Source organism: Mirounga angustirostris, unplaced genomic scaffold, assembly GCF_029215605.1.
Source record: "Mirounga angustirostris isolate CCGP_5_RB_7025 unplaced genomic scaffold, mMirAng1.0.hap1 SCAF_6, whole genome shotgun sequence".
Taxonomy (NCBI): domain Eukaryota; kingdom Metazoa; phylum Chordata; class Mammalia; order Carnivora; family Phocidae; genus Mirounga; species Mirounga angustirostris.
This window is the reverse complement of record NW_026991714.1, coordinates 143,025,843-143,048,511: the sequence shown is the minus strand read 5'-3', so window position 1 is coordinate 143,048,511 and position 22,669 is coordinate 143,025,843. Positions and strand designations below refer to the sequence as shown.

The 22,669-nt window shown below is 52.3% G+C and overlaps 1 protein-coding gene across 2 annotated transcripts in view; it reads right to left on the bottom strand.

Annotated features, from left to right (window-relative positions):
- Window positions 1-22,669, bottom strand: part of GRK5 (G protein-coupled receptor kinase 5) — a 212,254-nt gene that overhangs the window by 100,947 nt on the left and 88,638 nt on the right. The window contains exon 2 of one of the 2 annotated variants that reach the window (XM_045878958.3): window positions 13,798-13,893. The exons of the other annotated variant lie outside the window; for it this stretch is intronic. Coding sequence (XP_045734914.1) covers window positions 13,798-13,893 — 96 coding nt within the window. The remainder of the gene's footprint in view (window positions 1-13,797; window positions 13,894-22,669) is intronic. 2 annotated transcript variants of the gene reach the window in all.

Here is a 22,669-nt window from a genome sequence, read left to right as displayed (position 1 = left end):
TTTGCAGGTAAGGACATTGAGGATTGAGAAGATAAATCATTTGTCCAAAGTCACAGTCAGTAAGGAATAGAGCCTGGCTCAAACCCAGGTCCCTCTGACACCAGAGCTCATGCTCCTCACTGTTGTCTCCACCCCAACTTGACTGAGCTGGGTTAGCCCTTCAGTAGCTTTGTCCCTGAGGCATAAGCACAGTGCCTACAGCGGTCTCGTACTCTCGGGCTGCGGACACCCAAGCCTGCTTTGCCCCAAGCTGGCTTCAGCCGAAGTCCTGGAGCAGCGTCACCTCTGGGCCCATCTCTGCCTGACCAGTCAGGATCCGACAGCCAGACGGGCCGACATGACAGCTGGAGGCATGCACCCCTCTCTCAACTCTCCCGTGCCTCCCCCTCAGGCCAGCCGGGGCCCAGCAGGGGAGAGGACAGGGGCCTTTTAAAAAGACTCAGAGAAAAAGAAGACCCATCAGCAATCATTCTAGGACTTGGGAAGATTAAGATTTTTTTTTTGTTTTCCATCCCCAGGGGAGAACAAAAACATCTGAGAAAGGAAAGAAAATTAAGATTCTAAAAGGGCCTGGTGCAGAGGAGACACTGGTGTTGGGGGCTGGGGAACGGCACCAGGCAGGTCCAGGCTCTACCCTCATGGAGGCTGCAGTTAAGCAGATGATAGAGGTCAGTCATCAGACTGCTGCAAGGGTTAAGGACCAAACCCAGGCCTGGGGAGGTCACCAGAGAAGGCTTCCTGGAGGAAGTGACCTGCAAGGTTGAGTGGATTACCAGGCAGAATTAGGGAAGTGCGTTTGGGGAAGGCACGGAGAAGGGAGGAAATGTGAAGGAGTGGCTGGGTCAGGGGACAGGTAGGAGGAGGTAAGCTGGAGCAGTAAGCAAGGCGGGACCAGGTCAGCTTGGATAAGACCTTTGGGCTCCATCTTGACTGCAATGGAAAGCCATTGTGGCCGCTGGTGGTGCGATCAGATGGACATTTTAGAATGAGCTTCGTGGCTGTGTGTGGAGCATGGTTAGACACGGGTGAGCCTGGATGGAGTTGAGGGCAGGGCGAGACACCGGAGTTCAGGCAGGATAGGAAGGTGGCCAGGGTGAGGGAAAGAGTGGGGGTGGGGAGAAAGGAGCCAACTCCTGAGATATTGAGGATGCAGAGTTGCCTGGACTTGGAGAGGGATTGGCCATGTAAGCTGGACAGGGGAGGGCAGGCAGGAAAAGGGAGGCTCCCAGGTCTCTGGCCAGTAGGAAGGAAGGTGGTGATTTTCACCAAGATCAGATACAGGGGCAGCTTTAGAAGAAAGGATCACAGTTCTTCAGGGCAACAGAAAAATTACTTCAGCCATTTGTCCTACTGAAGGGTCATATGACCACACTGAAAAGAGCCAGCAACAAACCACCGAGCACTTTACAAAGTGTTTCCTACCAGGAAACACCTGTGGTGACCGGATCATCCACTAAGGTAAGGATTGCTGCATCCCCATTTCAAAGATGAGCAAATTGAGGTTAAGTGACTTTCCCAAGGCCACAGAATCTAGGGGGAGGCATGAGCACCTCAGTCTTCTGCCTCCCAGTCCCGTGGGAGCCATATATTTCAATTAAATGATATCTGGTTTCTGGGCAGGGAGGACGAATGACAGAGGAGAGAATTCTCTCTCTATAAGCCGAACAGACCATGACAGGGCCGCAGACCAAAATGTTCATCGCGGTTAGCCTACTGGCAATTTTTACTTTCCTCTTTTTAGATTATATTTTGGAAGTCTCATCAATGGATGTATTTTATTTCTATAAGGAGTAAAAGACTAAAAGATAATTCTAAAAATAATTTTTAAAGATGATAGAAGGACAGCACAACCGTGAAACAGAAAAAACAAACAGCGGCACTCCAAATGCTTCTTGATTTTGCATTTTTCTCTCTGACACTGGCTGGAAAGGGCCACAGCTAGGAGTCAACAGGAACCCATGCCCACAGGAGCTCTTTAGGGGATAAATTTTTTGTTGTTGTTCTTTGGTTTTTTGTTTTTTTTTTTTAATTTAAACGTTTATACTGGCCCCAAGTATCCTTCCACCCACATTTTTTTCTTCTCACTCTCCTGGGTGCTAGCTCTGAGGTACTCCAAACAAGGGGTGTTTAATGCACTGAGACAGATGCTGGAGGACATGCTGCCAAGGTGTTGCTGAACAGACGGAGCCCGGGAAATAAATTCCATAAATAGAGTCTGGGCAGAAACCGTTAAAAGTGTTGTCCTAGTGTCTCTTTATGGGGCAGAATGCTGTCATGCTCAGGCTGCTGCGAGTCAGCTGGCCTCTTGTGCCGGTTTGAGGTCCCCGTTGCTGCATAAACTAGCTTGTTTTTCCCACTTTCGTGACGGGCCTTAAAACAGACAGAAAAGCCCTTCTCATGCCTGACTGCCGTCGCTTGGGGCTGGCAAGCGGGGCCCTGGGTGCTCAGCGAACCTCATGTGCTTTGTCCATCAGAGGCACATTTCAGGTTAATGGCATCTGCAGATGCAAGCACAGGCTGCAAGTGGAACATTCCAGAGGAAGCAAAGGAGGTGGAGAGGCCACTGCTTGGTTTCGCTAATGTGTCTGGCCTTTGAAAAGACAATGTGAGCTTTCTCACCTCTGAGCCAGAGATCAAAATGTCACAACAGAGTACAAAGATGTTAATCTGAACGCTAACTGGAATGGCAAAAACTAGAGGAAAACAGAAACAAATAGTTCTCACTCTATCTCTCTCCCTATATATATAATCAATATGAAGCCTTTAAAAATCAGGTTTATGCTGTGCTTATGGGCAACGGCTTATTTTCAAGATACCTTAAAGGAAGAATCTGCCCACAAGAAATAAATAAGTCATAGGGAGGGATACACTGGGGGCCTGGACCAGTGCCGGGTGGAGGGCAACAGGCCAGTTCCCCATTGTCCACTGGTGTACCCACTCCCCTGGAAGAGGGCAGCCCACGACAACAGGAATTTCTGTGCTTTATTCACGGATGTATCCCCAGTGCCTGACGCTCAATAAATACTCGTCAAATGGAAAAACGTAAATCACGTTTATGGAGAATGTTAATGATGTGGGAAAATATTTTTGAAATTACATTAAGAAAAAGAGGGTGGGTGCCTGGGTGGCTCAGTCGTTAAGCATCTGCCTTTGGCTCAGGTCATGATCCCAGGGTCCTGGGATGGAACCCCGCATTGGGCTCCCTGCTCAGCGGGGAGCCTGCTTCTCCCTCCCCCACTCCCCCCTGCTTGTATTTCCTCTCTCGCTGTGTCTCTCTCTCTCAAATAAATAAATAAAATCTTAAAAAAAAAAAAAAAAAAGGTAAGGGGAAAAAAACCCCGTAGGTATGTGCATGGGGGAAAATGCTAGAAGGAATTACATGAAAGTGTTGACTGTGACTACAGCTGAGTGGTAAAATTATGGGTGATCTGTCCTTAAAATTTTCTCTGTGTTCTTAAGCAAAGTAATTTACCAGTTAGGATGACTTGAACAATAACAGCAACAAGAATAAAGAGGGAATAAAAAAGTACCATGTCCATGGTTCTGAAAGCCTTTGATCCTCTCTAGACAGTCCTGTGGCCTGTGGGTAAGTGGTCAGCCTGGGCCTGCCAGGGTCAGTAGACCCTCGGACCTGGCGGGAACTGGGATCCTCTGGCCCCTTGAACTTGATCTCCACAGACCATGTAAGAATATGGGTATTAGGGGTTGAACTGTATTCCCCAGAAAAGATATGTTGGAGTCCTAACCTCTAGTACTTTGGAATTTGACCTTATTTGGAAATAGGGTCTTTACAGAGGTAATCGAGTTAAAATGAGGTCATTAGGGTGGACCCTAATCCAGTATGACTGGTGTTCTTATAAAAAGGGGAAACATGGACACGCAAACACATACACGGAGAAGGCAGAGATCAAAGTGATGCTTCTATAAACTGAGGAAAGCCGAAGATTGCCAGCAACCACCCAAAGCTAGGAGAGAGGCTCGATCCCAGATCCCAGATGCGGCCTCCAGAACCGTGAGGCAGCCAGTCTACTGTTTAAACCACCCAGTCTGTGGCATGCGGCTATGGCAGTGAAGGCAAAGCAAGACAGCAAGGGAAAGCCTGCCATGGAGTCAGGTCACGGGGAGAACTTGGCAAGTCACCTGTCTCTCTGGGACTCAGTTTACTTATCTGGAAAATGGGAGGCCTGGCCTAGAGCAGTGGGTTTCAAACTTGGTTTTAATCCTGGAATAAAATCTTACAAAGAGGCTCAAACATAAAAGGTAAAAAGAAACCCTGATCAGTTAGAAGCCTACTCTGGATCCATCACCCCCTCCCTGCAGAGCAGCTTTTGAAAACAATTCCAGATCATCTGTAAAACCTTCATCGGTACCCTAGTCTAAGACTCTCCAACTCGAAACCCACCAGCTAGGATCACTGAGCATCTCGCATGCACCCATGCACCCAAGAGGACCTGACCCCTTGCCTTCAAGAGGTGGCTGGTCTTGGTGGAGAGGTGAGACTAATACCAGGAGCACAGTGGGTGGACAAGCCAGGCTGCCCTCTCCCTCCTGAGAGCTATAGCTGCAAACGGGTCACCTGATGTTCTAAATCCGCCACATCTAAATTTATCTTGCCCTCCAAGGACGAGCAGATGCTGTGCCTTATCGGAGCATGGTTAAGTGGCAGAACGACAGACGTGACGCGCCCTTATCACCCCAAGGACGGGAATGACGTCTGCAGAAAGACTTGGTCTCCCTGACGATTAAATCAAGAGCTCACAGGCCAGCAGACCTGAAGGGGACTGGGTCACATGGCCCTCAGGTGGGGTGGGACCTAGCCCAGGAGCCCAGATTCCTTTCCAGACCCTTATATGCCCCTGGGGTGGGGGAGGGGAACCAGCTGCCCCTGAGGAGGGGCACAGAGAAAGGGAGGCTGTTTGCAGGGAAGATCAGTCCCTGTTGCATCCCTGGGGAGCGGAGACCCAAAGCATCCCATTCCACACAGGAAGAGGAAGAAAGAAAACACTCATGAGCACCAACGGTGTGCAGGCTGACCACCGGAGGATGGATTAAGAGGTCACTGCTGGTCGCAGCGCAGAGCTGAGCAGCCCAGGAGAAGGCTGGACTCCAGGGACAGGGTCCAGGGTCCTACTGGGCTGATCCGGGCCTGGGCTTCCCCTCGCAGGACAGAGGCCCTGGACCCCACCTGCCGAAGGCTATGGGCTGGTTCCTGCCTGCCGACACCCAAGCAGAACAGAGCAGGAGCCCCTCAGCCACGGTCCTGCAGATCTACAGAGAGGAGGAGGCTCTGACCATCCTCCCAGAGCCCACAGACTCATTAGGGGACACAAAGTCAACAAGGAAAGAAGGAAATGGTGTCACTGTCCCCACTGCCCCACTGTGGAATCAGGTGGGGGATTCAGTGTTCGTTCAACTTTTAAGTACACAAGTAACATGCCAATGCATTCTCCTTTTAAAAAAAAACCACCTTACAGATAAAGCTGATGTCCCCTCTGACCTCCACGCCTTCCCCTGGGGTAACTATTGTTAGGACTCTGGGGTGTAACCTTCCAGAACATCCACATGTCCTCTCAAAGACACCCAGCAGGCCAGGGGTCAGGGCAGGGTGAGACACTGCGGGCTTCCCAAGGTGTGCTGTGGGGCCGAGGCAAGAGCGAGCGGCTGAGGGCTGCAGGAAATCAGTGTGGGCCTCCAGGAAAAGGAGTCTGGAGGCAGGGGCTCAAGGAAAGGTAGGATTCAGATGACCCCAAGGCAGGGGTCCCTGGGGACTGGACCCATGTGATGTCAGCCCCATTCATCATTTGTAGTCAATTCTGCTTCTTTGGGAAACTCTAAAGCCCTCCCAAAGGGTCCTCGCCTTTGCCCTCACACCACTAGCACATGAAGAGGGTGACAATGACAATGAAATAGTGGCCTGTGCTGGGCACTCTGCTGACCCTAGCAACAGTTCTATGGCACTGGGATCAGTGTTTCCATTTTCCAGACAACAAAACTGCAGCCCAAGGAAATCAAGCAACTTGCTTAGTGTCCCACGGCTGGGGGTGACAGAGCCAGCACTGACTACAGTGTCAAAGAGGGAGGGCCCTCCACGAGGCTGCCTTGCTCCTGCGGCCAGTGGTACGGTTCTTGTGCCCACGACAATGCCGAGCACATATGAGGGACTCCACAAGTATCTGTAGGCTGATTTCTTGGTTCAAGACCATGAGCAGCGCTGGGTGAATAATCAAGCCCTAGGCAGTCCAAGGCAATCTTCATGCTATTACAGTGTTTGGGGGGTTTTGTTGTTGGTTTGTTTTTGTTCTGTTTTGTTTTTTTAAGTTAAGAATCTAAATTTTCTTCTAAGAACCCCCTACAGCCTAGAGCTTCTGCTCCTGGGAAGAGTTAAGGCTTTGGCAAGAGGCTGTCCCACAAGGTGAACCAAATGTCCCCCATCCGTCTGTAGAGCACAGGGCACCACAGCAGTTACTTTCTGCGAATGGCCTCCTCGTGCACGTCAGTCCCGCCAGAGAGTGGGGAGGGGGCCTTGATTTATTATATGGCTTTTGGACAGTTCCTCCAGAAATACTGCCAAACAGTGGAATAATCAACTCTTTCACTCAAGCCCCTCATACTTTTTTATTTTTTTAATGAAAGAATAAAGTACGCAATGAGCCTGAACTAAATAAATAAAAATGCCACACTTTTGCCCAACAGAACTTTCTGCGTCACTGAGGAATAGCTGTAGACCTCAACAATCTTTTATCTTCACGATGATGTTCCAGGCTTCTCCGTTTTGGATGTTCTGAGAACTTCTTTGATTTGGGCTCTCTGATTATCTTATGAGAACAATTAGCTTACTAACTAATAATGTCATTATTTGATGTTGCTTGGAAGAGACATGAGAGAACCCCTTCCTCCTCCTGTGCTCTACTGTCCACCAGGACCGTCTGAAGTCAGTTACTCATGTCTGGGCTCACACTGGAAGCAGATATGTGTGGCAAGGAATCTCTGTCTTAATAGTCATTGCTGACAATCACAGAGCTGGTTTCTGGGCTGGGTAGGGGGACAACGTCCATTCACAGCCACTTTATCCATCCACTCACTATGCCAGCCATTGAGACCTCAAGATAGAAAGGACATGATCCACGTCTTCAGGGATCTCACACAAAGAGATGCCCTTGGAGGCTCAGAGTGATGGCACCTCCTCTAGGAATGTTCCTGATGGGAAGAGACACTCAATTCTTCTCCAGCTTAACATCCTATTCCTCCATCATGCAACTCTCTCGATTTGCTATCACCTCTTCATTTCCATCAGTCTCCTGGGCAAAGCTGTGAGTGAGCTCCAGGAGAGGAGGAACCAGGTCTGTTTCCCCAGTGGGTAGGTAGTGCATAATAAGTGCTCAATAAATACTGGATGAATAAGCAAATGAACATGCAACCCATTTACATGAGATAAAATAAAGACAGAAAAAGACCAACAGAAATGTCTATCCCTCTGGGTGCTGAATGGGTCTCTCTGATTTGAATACTGGCTGGAGGCTGATGCCCAAAATGTTTATGAGTCAATCTGATGCTGCGGAGTGGAAAGCTGTAGCTCAGGGCCAGGGGCCTGGACTGTCCTGGGCAGGTCACTTCTACCCTTGGAGCCTATTTACTCAGGTCTAAAATGCGTGGTTGGAGAAGATGCTTTGAGTTCCTTGAGTTGAGGACTCTATGAAAACCTCACATCCCTGTGACGATTAGTCAAACTGCAGCCTCAGGGGCAAGGGGCCTGGGTCACCGTGGCTGGCCTCCCCCGCCGAGTAGATGTGAGACCATGGCCCGGTCTCATAAGGGTATGAAGCTTCCTCATCTACACGGTAAGGACTGGGGCAGGGGTGCTAGAGTAGGTGCTTCCTAAGTCCAAACTTCCAGTACTTTCAATGGAGAATGCTGGCTAGATTAAATTTGGGTGCGGTACGCACATGTCACACATCTTTTCAAAAGAGCCTTGACTTCCAATATTGCACAACTTCATTCGCTCCTTGATTCACCCCATATTTAGTGAGCCCCTACTCTGTGCCAGGCACTGTTCTGGTGGTGAACCAGACAAGACCCAGTCACTACTGTCATGGGGCGCCCAGTCCCACTGGGGGACAGAAAATACACAATTAAAGACTAAACAGGGGCGCCTGGGTGGCTCAGTTGGTTGAGCGACTGCCTTCGGCTCAGGTCATGATCCTGGAGTCCCTGGATTGAGTCCCGCATCATCGGGCTCCCTGCTCAGCGGGGGGTCTGCTTCTCCCTCTGCCCCTCCCCCCTCTCATGTGCTCTCTCTCATTCTCTCTGTCTGAAATAAATAAATAAAATCTTTAAAAAAAAAAAAAGACTAAACAAAAGATGATTTCAAATGTAGTTATGGGCAAAGAACATTAAGAAATTGCACCATGTGAGGGGCAGCAAGTAGAGGAGAGTGGGGCTCCTTTCTAGAAGCTGGTTGCGAAGGCTTCTATCTGAGCTGAGACCTAACGGCTCCCTGGAAAAATGTAGGGAAGAGCGTTCCAGGTGGAGGGAAGGGCAGGTGCAAAGGCTCCAGGCTGGAAACACACGTGGGGCATTTGGAGAACAGAAAGGTGACCAGTGTGGTTTGTGCATGGGGCAGGAGGGGGTGACTGTAAACAAAGGCGAGGGCCGGCTCACATCGGGCAGGGTGCCAAGAAGCCCACAGGTAGGATTTCGGGGCTCCACGGACTTGGATGGAGAAAAACGTCATCTCTCTTTTCACCAACGTGTACCTGAAACCCAGCACTTCCCCCAGTCCCGAACGTCGACAACAACCGACGGTGACGTTAGGGGTGCCCGGGACTGGTCGACGACAGAAACTGCTCGTCCATAACACCACTGTTGCAGACATCTGCAAATAGCACTTCTGCTCATCACAAATGCAAAGTTACAGTAGCTATATGAGACCAGTGGTTGGCCATTATTATTTAAAGTCTTTTTTGTATTTGTATTTTTTATTTTTTTTTAAGATTTTATTTATTTATTTGACAGAGAGAGACACAGCGAGAGAGGGAACACAAGCAGGGGGAGCGGGAGAGGGAGAAGCAGGCTTCCCGCCGAGCAGGGAGCCCGAGGCGGGGCTCGATCCCAGGACCCTGGGATCATGACCTGAGCTGAAGGCAGACGCTTAACCGACTGAGCCACCCGGGCGCCCCTATTATTTAAAGTCTTAACAGAAAAGCACACATATTCCAATACCATAAATTTGAAAAGTATCTAAGAACTGAATCTGAAGAGAACTGGTTTCCCTTGTAACCCCATGGATTTTGTTTTAGAAAAGGAAGAGCCTTGGGGTGCCCGGGTGGCTCCGATGGTTAAGCGTCTGCCTTCAGCTCAGGTCATGATCCCAGGGTCCTGGGATCGAGTCCTGCATCAGGCTCCCTGCTCCTTGGGAGCCTGCTTCTCTCTCTGCCTGTCTCTCTCTCTCCCTCTGTCTCTCATGAATAAATAAATAAAATCTTTCAAAAAAAAAAAAAGAAAAGGAAGAGCCTTGTTCTGAGAAGGGGTCCCTAGGCTTCGCCCAATGGCCCAGGGGCTCAGGAGCCATGGTAAGGAGTTTGACTTTTATTCCGGGCGGGACAGAGAGCTGCCGTTTCAACGGGTTTCGAGGGCTACAGTTTCCGTGTTTCAAAGTCCCCCTGGCTGCGGGGCATGTGGTTGTGCGGGGCAATGTCAAGGGCAGGAGAGGGCGTGGCCTTCCCTGACCACTGTCCTGGGCCGTCAGGAGGGGGCAGCGTCCCCGGGTCCTCGTGCTCTTCCCTCTGATCGGGAGCCTGCCCACCACCCCACCTCACGCTAACCTCTGGGTCCAAAGGAACCCTGTCCCTTGGCCCAAACCCTCCCCCACAGGGCATCCTCCCAAAGAGCTTCAGAAAGTGAGCTCATGTGTCCACAAGAAAAATAAATGCGGCATTCGCCCCTGTTTGGTTTGTATATTCGTCTAGAAAAGAAATGAGATTTTTATTTTAGAAAAGCCTTCCAGCAGGACCCCAGCGGAGGCCAGGCAAACACCAGGGGGACGGACCGTGACCGCTCGGGGAGGTTCAAGCACCGGGACCCACTGCCACGAGCAGCAGCCCCGCCGTTTACGGCTGCCTTCCTGTTTTCCCCGGGCCTCTCTTCGCACTGCTCTCTCACACACAGAGTCTTTTCAATGCCCTCCAGGAGAACAGAAGAATCCATTTTCACACGCCGGCACGCACGTTTCTCCCACCCTCCCCGGGGAGTGGGCCCTGCCAAGAGGCCTGTTTATGGACATACGGGGACAGATGGGGATGGGGCCCGTGGGGTGGGGTCCTCAGACCGAGACAAGCTGAGAGCTGAATCCTATGCTCCCAGACGCCCCAAACAGGAAGTAAGAGCGGGGCCAGGCCGACTGGGAGCTGAGGGACATTTGTGGTACTTCTCAGCAATGCCTGCGAGCCTCGTGGAGGGACAGGGATGCAGTGTGGGGTGTGGAGGGTCTGGCTTTGGAAGGAGGGGGCTGGAAGGGGCGGGGCTGGTTCACCTCGAAGGATCAGAACAGTCAGAGAGAAACAGAGAGGAAGCGTGCACTGGGTCTTTGGAACCAGGTTAAGTGAGCAGCAGAAAGAGAAACAGAGGCACCCACGTCACTGGTAAGGACCAGCGCAGAAGAGTGACCACTGTTTCCAAGTGCTGCCTGTTCAGCTTGGAGTCCCCTTCCCAGGGCTCTGGTTAGAAAGAACAGGCTGGGTTTTGTTTTTCTTGGGAGGGGGTTCGTTTTTATCTGTACCCATTGGCATTTCTGGATTGTGAGTCTCTCCAGCACCCGGTCCCTGGGAATAAGGGAGGCAGAAAAGAGAACCCAGGAGCTTGCTGGCATGTCATTCCTCACATTCCTGGGTCCCCAGCCAGTCTGCCCTCATCTCTCCACTTTTCACAATTTTCCTCTCCTTGTTTCATACATAATGTCCAGAGCTTTTGCCTGTCCTTGGTGGGAGGGTAGGGGACAGTGCATCTACTCCATCGTGTCTGGAACTGAAGTCCTACATTTCATATGGTTATGTTTTATATATATATTTTTAAGATTTATTTATTTATTTGAGAGAGAGAGTGAGCACACAGAGGCAGAGGGAGAAGGAGGCTCCCCGCTGAGCAGGGAGCCCAACTCGGGGCTCAATCCCAGGACCCTGAGATCATGACCTGAGCTGAAGGCAGACGCTTAACTGACTGAGACACCCAGATGCCCCTATGTTTTATATTTTTAAGAAACACATGAATCAAATACAGCAGAATACTCCAATTTCTTTAACCTGTCTGGCAGTTACAGGAAAGCCCTTACAGGGCTTTCAATACTCTTCCATTTATTGGAAACACTGTATAAATTCAGTGCTACTCACACCCCTTCATTCTTTGCTCATTCATCCACCCAACCTCTGTTGTGCACCTTCAGGCACCAGCTACACAGTGGCGAATTGAAAAGATTCTTCCTGAAGAGCCTTTCACACTTGGGGTGACCAGACAGCAAACAACAGCTGAGGCAGGGTGCTCCCACAGAAGAGGACGGTGTGCTCTGAAAGATTCTCACCAGGGGCCTAAGTCAAATTCTCTGAGGATGTAGTCGTGGGGCCTGACTGTGCCCCCAGGGCATGCCTGGTATCACCACCTGTGGGCAGTCTACCCAAAGGCAAAGAGGCAAACAGCTTCCCAAGAACAAGCTTCGTGGGCAAGGCTCCTCCCAAGCAAGCTGGCTCTCCCACAATTACCCCACCTCTCTGCACAGCTCCCCACTTCAGGGGGAGGTCTTTCCTCCTATTTCAAGCTCTCTCCTCCAAATCAGCACCCCAGAAAGGTCTCTTGCATCAATTCTTTGACTGTAAGCATGAGTGGGAGCCATTCCCTGGGCCCGTTGAGGAAAACCAGGCTCAGCATCCAGAACAGGCATTCTGGTCTCCAGTGAACTTGCTCACCCTGGACCAGAGAGGGCTTGTCTCCCCAGGGTGTATGACAACATGGTAACTGAAGTCCCCATCCCTAGGCCCTATTCTCTCCAAGTTTAGAGATTTTATTTATTTATTTGACAGAGAGAGACACAGCGAGAGAGGGAACGCAAGCAGGGAGAGTGGGAGAGGGAGAAGCAGGCCTCCCGCAGAGCAGGAAGCCCGATGCGGGGCTCGATCTCAGGACCCTGGGATCACGACCTGAGCCAAAGGCAGATGCTTAACGACTAAGCCACCCAGGCGCCCCTCTCCAAGTTTAAATTAGCATGAAGAACAAAATGGCCCCAGGGAAATAATGGCCAGACTCCAGAGAGGCTCTTCCTCCCTTCTCTCTGAAAGCCACCTGTTTAGCTTGGCAAAATGCTCCCAGGCCCAGGAGATGTGCCCATCTTCTCTCCCACCCTGCCCCAGGTGTCCCCAGCATCAAGGGTGACTGCAGCACCCCCAGCACGGAAAGGGCCCAGCAGAGTGGTGGCTGCTGGGCATTCCAGAAAGAAAGCTGGAGTGCTAAGGGGAGGGTGTCCTGGGCTCCTGAGGAGGGCTCCAGTGAAGCCCCATTTACACACATGGTCTCATTTGACTGGGTTAATGATCACTTCTTTCACCTGAGGAAACAGAGGGTCAATAAGATTAAGTGACTCGTCAGGTGGGATCTGAACCCAAGTCTGTCTGAATCCATTGACCGTGATCCCTTAGGCCAGCTCCATTCGCACCAAGAACACGGTGGGGGATCTGATCTGAGTTGTTAAAGTGAACGGTGGATCTTGAGGACATTTCCCCATGCTTCAGCAGCCCACCTGCTTCAGCTGCTCATATCTGCCTTCATGGGGCACACGTGGCTTCCTTTCATTTCATAAACACTAATTAAGGGAGCTCCATGGTAGGCATGTGGGGCACACAGAGCAAACAGTTGTCACCTGCTGTCACAGCAAAGCAGAAGAATCTGGAGGGAGGGCCAAGCAGCCAGGACTGAGCAGGCTTGGGATGCCAAACTCACCAATTGAGGACACAGGGCTCCCAGAGAGGGGCTGTGTCAGCCCCATGAGAAACAAGGCCCCTCTGTTGTGGGAGGTGCTTGGCTGAGTGGGTACCCAATAAAGAGGACTGGGCTGTCCCACTGAACAGGGTGGCCCCTCCATGAGCATCAGCATCCTCAGCAAGAGGAAAGGGAACCCAGACATTCACCTCACCCTCAGCTCCCAAAGCCTGCTTGCTGAGGGCAGAGCCCACAGGCTCCGGGCAAGAAGGGTGGGAGGCTGTGAGGGGGCGCTCAGTGCCAGGCCTGGCCCACCTCCACCACCCTCCCACAAGCTGTGCAACTTTGGGCCACTTACAGATCCTCAGTTTCCCCATCTGAAAGATGGAGGAAAAAAAAACCAGTACTTGCCTCCAAGGGTAATTGGGAGATAATCCTGCCCAGCACACACCAAATATTCAATGAATGTTTCCTATTTTTTTTTCAGGCGGGGGCGGTTGGGGGGAAAAGGGGAAAGGGAGAGGGAGAGAAAGAATCCTAAGCAGGCTCCACGCCTAGCACAGAGCCCAACTCGGGGCTTGAACCCACAACCCTGAGATCACAACCTGAGCCGAAATCAAGAGTCGGACGCTTAGCCAGCTGAGCCACCCAGGTGCCCCTGTTAGTTTCATCTTTATGTCAATTAGCAAGGATGTCAGCCTGGAGCTCCTATCTGGAATCACTCTGCTGCATTAACGGGTTCGTATTTGACTCACTGTATAAACAGTTTGTTGGTCAACGGGCTCGTCGCTCCTCTCCCAGCCCCTTCCCCGCACCCCCTCCAGGCAGAGGACAGCTTACCTATGGTCCTTCGGAGGTCTTCACACTGGCTAATGTGAGGAAACTTCAGGATTTCCTTCCACTTCTTGCTTTTCCCCTTGCGCTTTCCTCCACCCCCTGCAGAAATGGGGGGAAAAGATGTTGGGCTGATGTTGGTCTTGTCCAAGGCTCCAGAGCCTGGTTCCCAACCCAGTGAGTCTGTCCACCAGCTTCAGGGGCTGGGAGACAGCCAGGGGGCTTAAGGTCAAGTCAGTGACACACCCCAAACCCCAGCAGGGACACACACCCCCTCCTGGCCGGCATCAAGCCTGTGTGTTCTCCCCGCACAGTCGGGCCTGGGCCCCTCGACCAGCAGGAGCAGACGAGCCCCTCCAGTCAGCCAGGCCTGAGCCCACACCCGGTGCCCTGTTCTTTGTCGACATCTCCCACTGCTGTTCAGGCCTGCTGGGTGCCCAGCCTCTGGCCCCAGACTAGACCCCAACCTTCCCACGGCAGGGGCCAGGTCGGCTGGACTTAATATTGCCTTCGGGCTCAGGAAATCCTCACAGAAAGGATCCACAAGTGAGTGGACTGCAGCCCCCTCATTGCCTCTTTTGTCCTCTTGTTTCCTGTGGAGAGTCCCCTTTCCCAACTGGAGGCCAGATGTCGGGAGCAGGGACTTCAATTTCCACTCGTCTCCTGTACCCCCTTCTTCTCCCTCCTCACAAACCCCACGGTCGCAGAGGCTGCCTTCTCAAGGCTGGAAGGACTCCAGAAGGGCCCCTTCCTGCCTCACATCCTCCCCAGTGTGCACGTATGATGAGCACGCACACGCTAGGGACATGCATGTGTAATACACAGGCACACATGCTGAACACACGTGCAATGAAGATGCACACATGCTGACCCCACGCACATGACGACTAGGCAGTGAACACACAGAGCTGAGTAAGGTATACACACGGGGCATGCCCATCACCCATGCTACTCCTCCATGGGACAGTGGACAGATGTCAGAACGCTCAGGTGTGCAAACAGCAAGGGGAAGCGCCAACTCTCGTCCGTGTCCCTGAGCCCACCAATGCTTGGGCCTCAGACCCAGAGGCCCCACTGTGTCATGGCCAGGACTCTCAAGGGACTGAGATGCCATCACCCACCCCCCACCCCCAGAGTGGCCTCAGATACCATCTTGCTAAAGGTCACATAGCCCTTTAGACCCCTCAGTATCTTGGGATATTAAGGACCTTTTACTTTCCTTCACACAGTCAACACCTCAACCCCTGTGGAGTTTGGGGCCCAGTTAGAGAAGTAGGATCTGGGACAGAGCTTGGGCACCCTGGGCCTGCTCCCTGCTCTGGGTGGGTATGCAGTGCCTCTGGTCTCTAACGCTCCCAGAGCAGGCCTGGGCCCCTCTCTCCAACCAGCAAACTGAGGGATGCAGGAGGAGCTTAGCTTGTACCCACCTTGGCCCAGTGTGTGCCCTAGGGCTGGCAGGGAGCTGGTCTCCATGAGTGAGGATTCCTTACTGTCAACCCTGCTGCCCTGGGCAGCTGAGGCCGGGTTCCCCATCAGTGAGTTGGGTTAGCTTCTGAGGCCAGGACCAGGACCCCCACCCTGGGGGCTGGGAAGTAGGAGAGGGAGCTGATGCAGGGGGCGGGGGTCCTTTCTCTGCTCTCTGTTCATTCTATCTTCCTTCCTTTCCAATCTCTGCAGAAGGCAAAGGCCTCAGACTCCAAGGGGCAGAACGAGTGTGCACTGGGCAGGGCACTTGCTGTGGCCAGGTACCATTTGAACATTATCTTGTTTAATCCTCAGAACGACTTTTTGAGGAAGAGATCACTGGACGGACACTTGGGTTGTTCCCACCGCTTGACTTTTGTGATTGATGCTGCTATGGATATCTGAGTCCCTGCTTTCAATTCTTTTGGGTCTATGCCCAGGAGGGGAATCGCTGGATCGATCACACAGTAGTTCTATCTTTCTGTGGAACTGATGAAACCTTCTTGACAATATGGACTACCAGGCTGTACCGTATCAGGCCGTACCCCAACAGCCTGCGATCAAAACCCAGAGATGTGACTTTTGAAAAGGCTCCCCAGGTGATTCTTAGGTGGCCAATCTATGGAAATTAGGGGTCTATTTTACACATGTACACATGTGTGTGTGTGTGTGTACATACTTTTATGGATTAATTTATCCATTAGGAAAATTAACACTGACTCGTTAATTCATTCAACCAATATATGTTGAGCATCTACTAAATGCCAAGCTCTATGCAGGTGCTGGGGACACAGTGGCAGGCAAGAGACACAGGGTGTCGCCATTTGGGGGCTTCTAATCTAGCAAGGAAGACAGACATTAAAGACTTTATTTCAGTGGTTCTCAACCCAGGCGATTTGTCCTCTGGGGGCCATTTGGCAATGTCTAGGGATATTTTTGGTTGTCACAGCTGGGCTGGGGGTGCTACTGGCCATGGGTAGGCAGAGGCCAGGGATGTGGTTACACACTGCACAATGCATGGGACAGGCCCCGACAACACAGAGCAATCTGATCCAAAACGTCAATAGTGCTGAGGAGGAGAAACACTGCTCTATTTAACAAGCATTTTGACCACTCAGCAGTGCAGGGTTTGGGGGAGACGTTAGTAATGGGGCAATGTGTCGCTGAAGTTGGAATTAGGAAGGGAGGGAGAGGGTCCCACACAGCCACCCAGGGGGCTGCCCCAGGGCGAGAAGGCAGACTTCCCAACCCACATGGGGCTCCTTGCCTCCTATTCCTTACCTCCTCAGCCCCCGGAACAGGGCAGGGACTGGGGTAGGCAGAATAAGGCTCCCCAAAGTGTCCATGTCCTACTCCCTGGCGCCTGTGGATATGTTAGGATACATGACAAAGGGGAATGAATACTGCAGATGGAAGTAAGGATAACAGCAGGAACATTATCCCAGATGGTCCCAATGTAACCATTAGGGTCCTTACAAGAGGGAGAAGAGTCAGTTTAGAGTGATGCTGGGTGAGAAGGACCGGCCACTTCTGTCTTTGAAGATGGAAGGGGCCATGAGAAAGCGGGCAGCCTCTAGAAACCAGAAAAGGCAAGAAAACAGATTCTCCTTGAGAGCCTCCTGAAAGAACGGAGCCCAGCCAACACCCTAGTTTTAACCCAGTGAGACCCATGTCCGACTTCTATAACTCAATAATTTGTGTTCCTTTCATCTACTGGGGTCGTGGTACGTGTTACTGCAGCAATAGAAAACTAATACAGGGACGCTCTCAGTAGGGTGTCCCCTTAAATGGCCGCAGGGATCCTGAATGGCCTCCCCACTGACCTGGCCTCCAGTTCCTTAAAAAGTCTCATGATGGGCGCCTGGGTGGCTCAGTTGGTTAAGCCACTGCCTTCGGCTCAGGTCATGATCCTGGAGTCCCGGGATCGAGTCCCGCATCGGGCTCCCTGCGCAGCAGGGAGTCTGCTTCTCCCTCTGACCCTCCCCCTTCTCATGCTCTCTCTATCTCATTCTCTCTCTCAAATAAATAAACAAAATCTTTAAAAAAAAAGTCTCATGACATAAACCCTGCCCCTCCGTAACTCACACAGGCTGGAGCAAGGTCTCGTCTTCACCATAACCAAAACTCGCCTCGAAGAGGTCTCCACTTCCAGATATCTGGCTCTTAAGTATGCTGCTGGGTTAGCAGATGGCGTATCTGATACTGTTTATTATTTCAACCGGATGTGATTGTTTCTCAGGACCCTGAGGCAGCGAGCGCGACCACCCTGCTGCGGAAGTTCCTTGCGTGTCCCCACCCTGTGGCCTCCACTGCCCCAGGCCCACCTCCCCGCTTGGGAGGGGTGTCAGGCCTATAGGGGGGCTAGAGCCAACACCTCTCCACCACTGATGGAGGCTCCAGCAGCTGGGGTGGCCAGTTCCCAGGCCTGCCCCTCCACCACTGGTCACCCATTCTCCTTGGCCAAGCCTTTCACCATGAGGTCACCGTCCCCCCAAGCTTTATTTCCTCCCTGCCATTGCTCTCAAGGCCTTTGCACTCACTGTCCCCTCTGGCAGGAGCATCTTCTGCCTACCCAGTGTGAGTGTTTCTCCTCCACGCTTCAAGTCTTAATGCCGGCATCCAGGTTCAAGACTGTCCTGAGCGCTGTATGGCCATCCCGGAGGGCCTTCTCCCACCTGGGTAGCTGAAGTGGGCCCTGTTCTCTGCCTTCACAACGGCCACTGAACAGCGTTTGGGAGGCCCTGGGCAGTTGGGCAGCCTCTCTCTCTCTCTCTCTCTCTCTCGCACACTCTCGTCAGCTGACAGATTCCCTGATCCATTCTCCCAACACATTCGGCCCATTTTCACTGACGTGCCCAACCTGTATGTGTGACGTCATTCCCAGATTCCCAGCACCGGCCCCAGCTCCCATCAGTACCCCACAGCTTCCTATTTAGTGCTTTACTTGCCTAGCCTCAGTCTCCCTGCTCGAGGGAAGACCATGGTGGCAGGGGCCTGGGTGTCTGTGCTCTCTGTTGCTCTCTCCTGGCCCAATGTAGATGCTCAAACAGCATTTGCCAAGCAGATGCAAGTGTCATCCCTCTGACCTCTGTATGCATCCCCCTCCCCCATCCCGTGACCCAGCAGGAGAAGTTCCTGATCCCTCCACCTGCTGGAGCCTTGCTCCTTCCTCAAACCCCCCAGACAATGCCCCTTCCAGGGCTGCCCTGGAGAGGCAGAGCTCCCTTGCCAAGCCCACAGCCCACTCCCAGCTCCACCCAGACCTTTTCAATGTCCCTCCAGAGAGTGGGGCAGCTCACACAACTTGCCCCGTTAATCACAAGCTTTCATTAAGTTAGGCTGACTGACTGGGTAAACAAATGTTTGCTGGAATCAATGACAACATCCACCCCACCCCACCCTACCCCCGGCCGCCTGAGGTCAGCACTGAACTGGGTGGTATCTGTTTGGGGCTCATTAAGGTGGCATTAGCCCCATTTTACAGATGAGAAGCCAGAGGCTCAGGGAGAGGAATTCATGGGGAGTAATGAGCCCCCCTGCACTGACTCACAGCCATTTCTTGTCTTGAGCAGCTTTGGGTTTTATTTGCTTCACCATCTGACCCACTGCTGCTCACAGTTTATCTTTCATGGGCTGGAAATGAGTCAGTGAACTGGACATGGTCCCTGCCCTCAGGAACATCCAGCTCGTTCCAGGCTTCGAAGAGCAGAGATGAGCAAGACTGCTCGGAGTGTGGCCTGGTAGGCGGGGGGCTGCATGGAGGAGGGGCAGCTCCAGCCAGGGAGGGGATGGCAGCAACACGGGCTGGGGGGCTAGACAAGAAGGGGTCCTGCCCAAGGAGGGAAGAGGCCAAGATGTTGGGGACACGGGCTGAACTCTGCCAGCTCACCACTCTGAGGAAAGGCACCAAAGGATCAAGATGGCAGGTCTTGCTCCTGGAATGGGAAAGAGTCCAGGGCAAAATCCGGAGAAAGGTGGGCAACAGGAAGATAGGAGCGTTCCCTGACTTGGGGCCTCACCCCCAGCTGGCCCCATAAGAAGGAGGGGGCAGTTCCCAGAAGGAAATTGTTTAGCAAATCATTTCTCCTTCCTCCCGCCCCCAGGGTCCCCCTGGACTGCCAGCAATGGCCTCTTACGGATGCACCCAGGAGGGCTAAGGCAAGTGTGATAAGGGGGTGGCGGGCAGAAGGAGGGAGAGTAGCCGAGAGGAGTGGGGGCTCCTCTGGCAGGACAGCAAATTCTAGCAGGGACTAGAGTGTGGGGACAAAAGGCAAAGTAAGAGGTAGCTACCATTTCTTCAGCACGGGCCAAGCGCTCGTAAACTAACTGGCATTCCTTTTGCTCCCACGGATGCCCCCAGGGAAGAATAAAAGGATGGCTCCCAAAAGCTGCCATGAGAAAGTGGTCACTGTGGGGGGAAGAAACTGGCTTACTGTCACTCTTGCTGCTTGTACTGGGCTCGAGGGAGGGGTTTGCGCTCTGAGGGCAGAGGGAACCAGAGGGAGCACAGAGAGGCGGACCCATGCCTACTGTGGGGGACGGCGCTGGTGGGGGGGTACTGAGCTCTACAAGGGCACAGACCCCGTGGATCCCAGTGATGAGGGGCTCTGAGCACGGAGGAGCCTCCAGCCCCCCAGGGATTGTGGCCCTGTGGCACAGAGGAGTGGAGCTGCCAGCAGAGGCCCCTCCTCTGAAGGACACCAACAAAACCAGCAACAGCAGGGACCCCGATGGTCAGCGGACTGCAAAGTTGTTGGCCGGACTCCTTCGAGCCCTGGGCCTTCTCTTTCCACCCTCGGAAGGAAGGGGGACAGCCCTTTGCCAAACAATTGACCCTGGGATTCTCATTAACCTTATGGTATGATATATTTGATCTGGAAATTAAAGAAACGCGACCCTTCCTGTACTCCGAGGGTCTGGGGACAATCGGTGAGGACATCATCGCAATTAATTCTCACATCAAGTCCATGAGGAGGTCCTATTCCTGAACCCATTTTGCCGATGAGAAAACAGTCTCAGAGGGGCAAGAACCTTGCCTCAAATCACTCAAGTGGCCGCATCACAACCTGAGCCAGGACCCTGGTGTTGGACTCTTAGTCTAAAGTTCTTTCTTCCCTGCTGACAAATGAGCAGCTGATCAGAGGAAAGCGGCCTTGGGGGAAGCTGAGGAAGCCTCCATGCATTTGTTGGGAAGACCTTCCTTCACACCCTTGAATCAGAGGGTCAGTGTGGTCCTTGGATCAGCAGCATCAGCTTCACTGGGTAACTTGTTAGAAATGCAGATTCTCAGGCCCAACCATAGACGTATTGATTCAGAAACTCTGGGAGTGGCACCCAGCCACCTGTGTATTAATGAGCCTTCCAGGTGATTCTGATGCTCACTCAAGCTTGAGAACCACTGCCCTAAAGTGAGAGAAAGTTCCTGAACATCACACAAGAAATGGGAAGATGGGACCACTCTCTCTGGGAACTTCCCTCTCTCTGATCGGTGATACTTCTAAAAAGGATTAAAAGAAACACAGCAAGATTGGGACAAACCACCAAAAATGTTCCTCCCAGCCCCCAAATTCAGTGATCCTGGGATCTGACTGACAAGCACCTGCCTGACTTGAGCTTCTTCTCACACGGATGCTTGACAGCGTCAGTCACTTAACTAGGCCACCAGCCAGGGCAAGGGGCAAACTGTATAAGAGCCCTCCTAGGGCGCCTGGGTGGCTCAGCGGTTAAGCGTCTGCCCTCGGCTCAGGTCATGGTCCCAGGGTCCTGGGATCGAGCCCCGCATCGGGCTCCCTGCTCTGCGGGGAGCCTGCTTCTCCCTCTCCCACTCCCCCTGCTTGTGTTCCCTCTCTCACTGTCTCTCTCTGTCAAATAAATAAAAAAAATCTTAAACAAACAAAAAAAAGCCCTCCTATTTCCAACATGCTCAGTGCTGCTTATAAGGGTCCAGGTTGGGAAGCCGGCCTCAGGGAACCCCACTTCATGCCCCCAGGCCCTGGCCTGGCTCCCTAACAGGCTGGGCAGGACTGCCCTCAAGCCCCTCCTGTACCAGAAGTGAATGCTTCCTCTACTGGGTGTCTCCGCGTTCTGACAGCCTCTGGACCTTGACTGTTCTACGGATCCCAGAGAGGAGAGAACCATCTATGGAGATGGGCCTGCCAGGGTCCACAGAGGACCTGATACGGTGTGTGGGCTCTGAGGAGGAAGGATGTTTTCCCACAGAGCTCAAATCAAAAACAGTGTTGGTGAGTACAGTTCTACCCAAGGTTAGCAGTAAGAGAGATTCATTTGAGTTGACCTGCAAAGAAGGGGATTGTTACCAGGATCACGGAGGCCTCTAAGAATCCAAGGAAAGGCAGCTAAGAGCAGCTGGGTTTGTGGGAGTCAGAAGGCCATGGAGACATAGAGAAGCTGGGGCTGAGGTGTCCACCCCCCCATGCCACCACGTACCCCTCTGCAGACCATACCAGGCTCACTCACCCCTCTGCCCAGGCCCAGTTGGCCGCTGGTGTACAACAAGGAATTTGACTGGTCTTTGTCCCTGGTTCCTGGGAGGTGACCTCCAAGTCCTTGGAATTTTCCATGTGATAGAGTGTTGTTTTTATTCATAGTGGATCCCCCCCAAACGTACCCGAGTTTATGCTAACAAGATGGCTCAAGATGGGGCTGGCCATGCCAGAATGACCAACCATAGGATTGGGTAGGTTCTGAACCCGGTGATAATATCCCGACCTCTGAGGAGAGACAGGGGCTGGAGATGGAGCTCAGCCACGTGGCCAGCGATTCAATCAGTCATGCCTAAGTAATGAAACCCCAATAAAAACTCTAGGCACCGGGCTCAGGCTAATTTGCTAGCTGCTGCCGGAAAGGTAACGCATCCCTCACGAGCCCTATGCATCTCTCTCTTGCTGGTTTGGCTTTGCGTCCTTTAGTGCTGATAAAATTGCAAGTAAAGTGCTCTGAGTTCTGTGAATCATTCTAGTGAATCATTCTAGTGAATTATCACACCTGAGGGTGTGAGAGAGTTCCTGAATTTGTAGCCAGTACGGTCGGGCCCTGAGAATCTGCATTTCTAACAAGTTACCCTGAATTTGACGCCGGCCCAAACTTGCAGCCGGGGTCTGAAGGGAAGGCAGACTGTGGGACTGCGCCCCTCATCTGGAGTCTGTGTTAATTCCAGGATTAGTTAGTATCAGAAATGTATTATAGCTGTCAAGGACCCCAAGTCCTCAGGACCCTCTAGACCAGCTCACTACCTGCCTGCCAGAACCCCGATTCTAAAGGCCCAAGGAACAAATCTGACTGGCCAACTCATCTTTTCTCTCCAGGCCACAAGTCATGGGCCAGCCCAGACTCTACACAATCCAATCAGGTCTGGCCTTTGCAGATGGGAGGCTTGGGAATGCAGGCCAAGCAA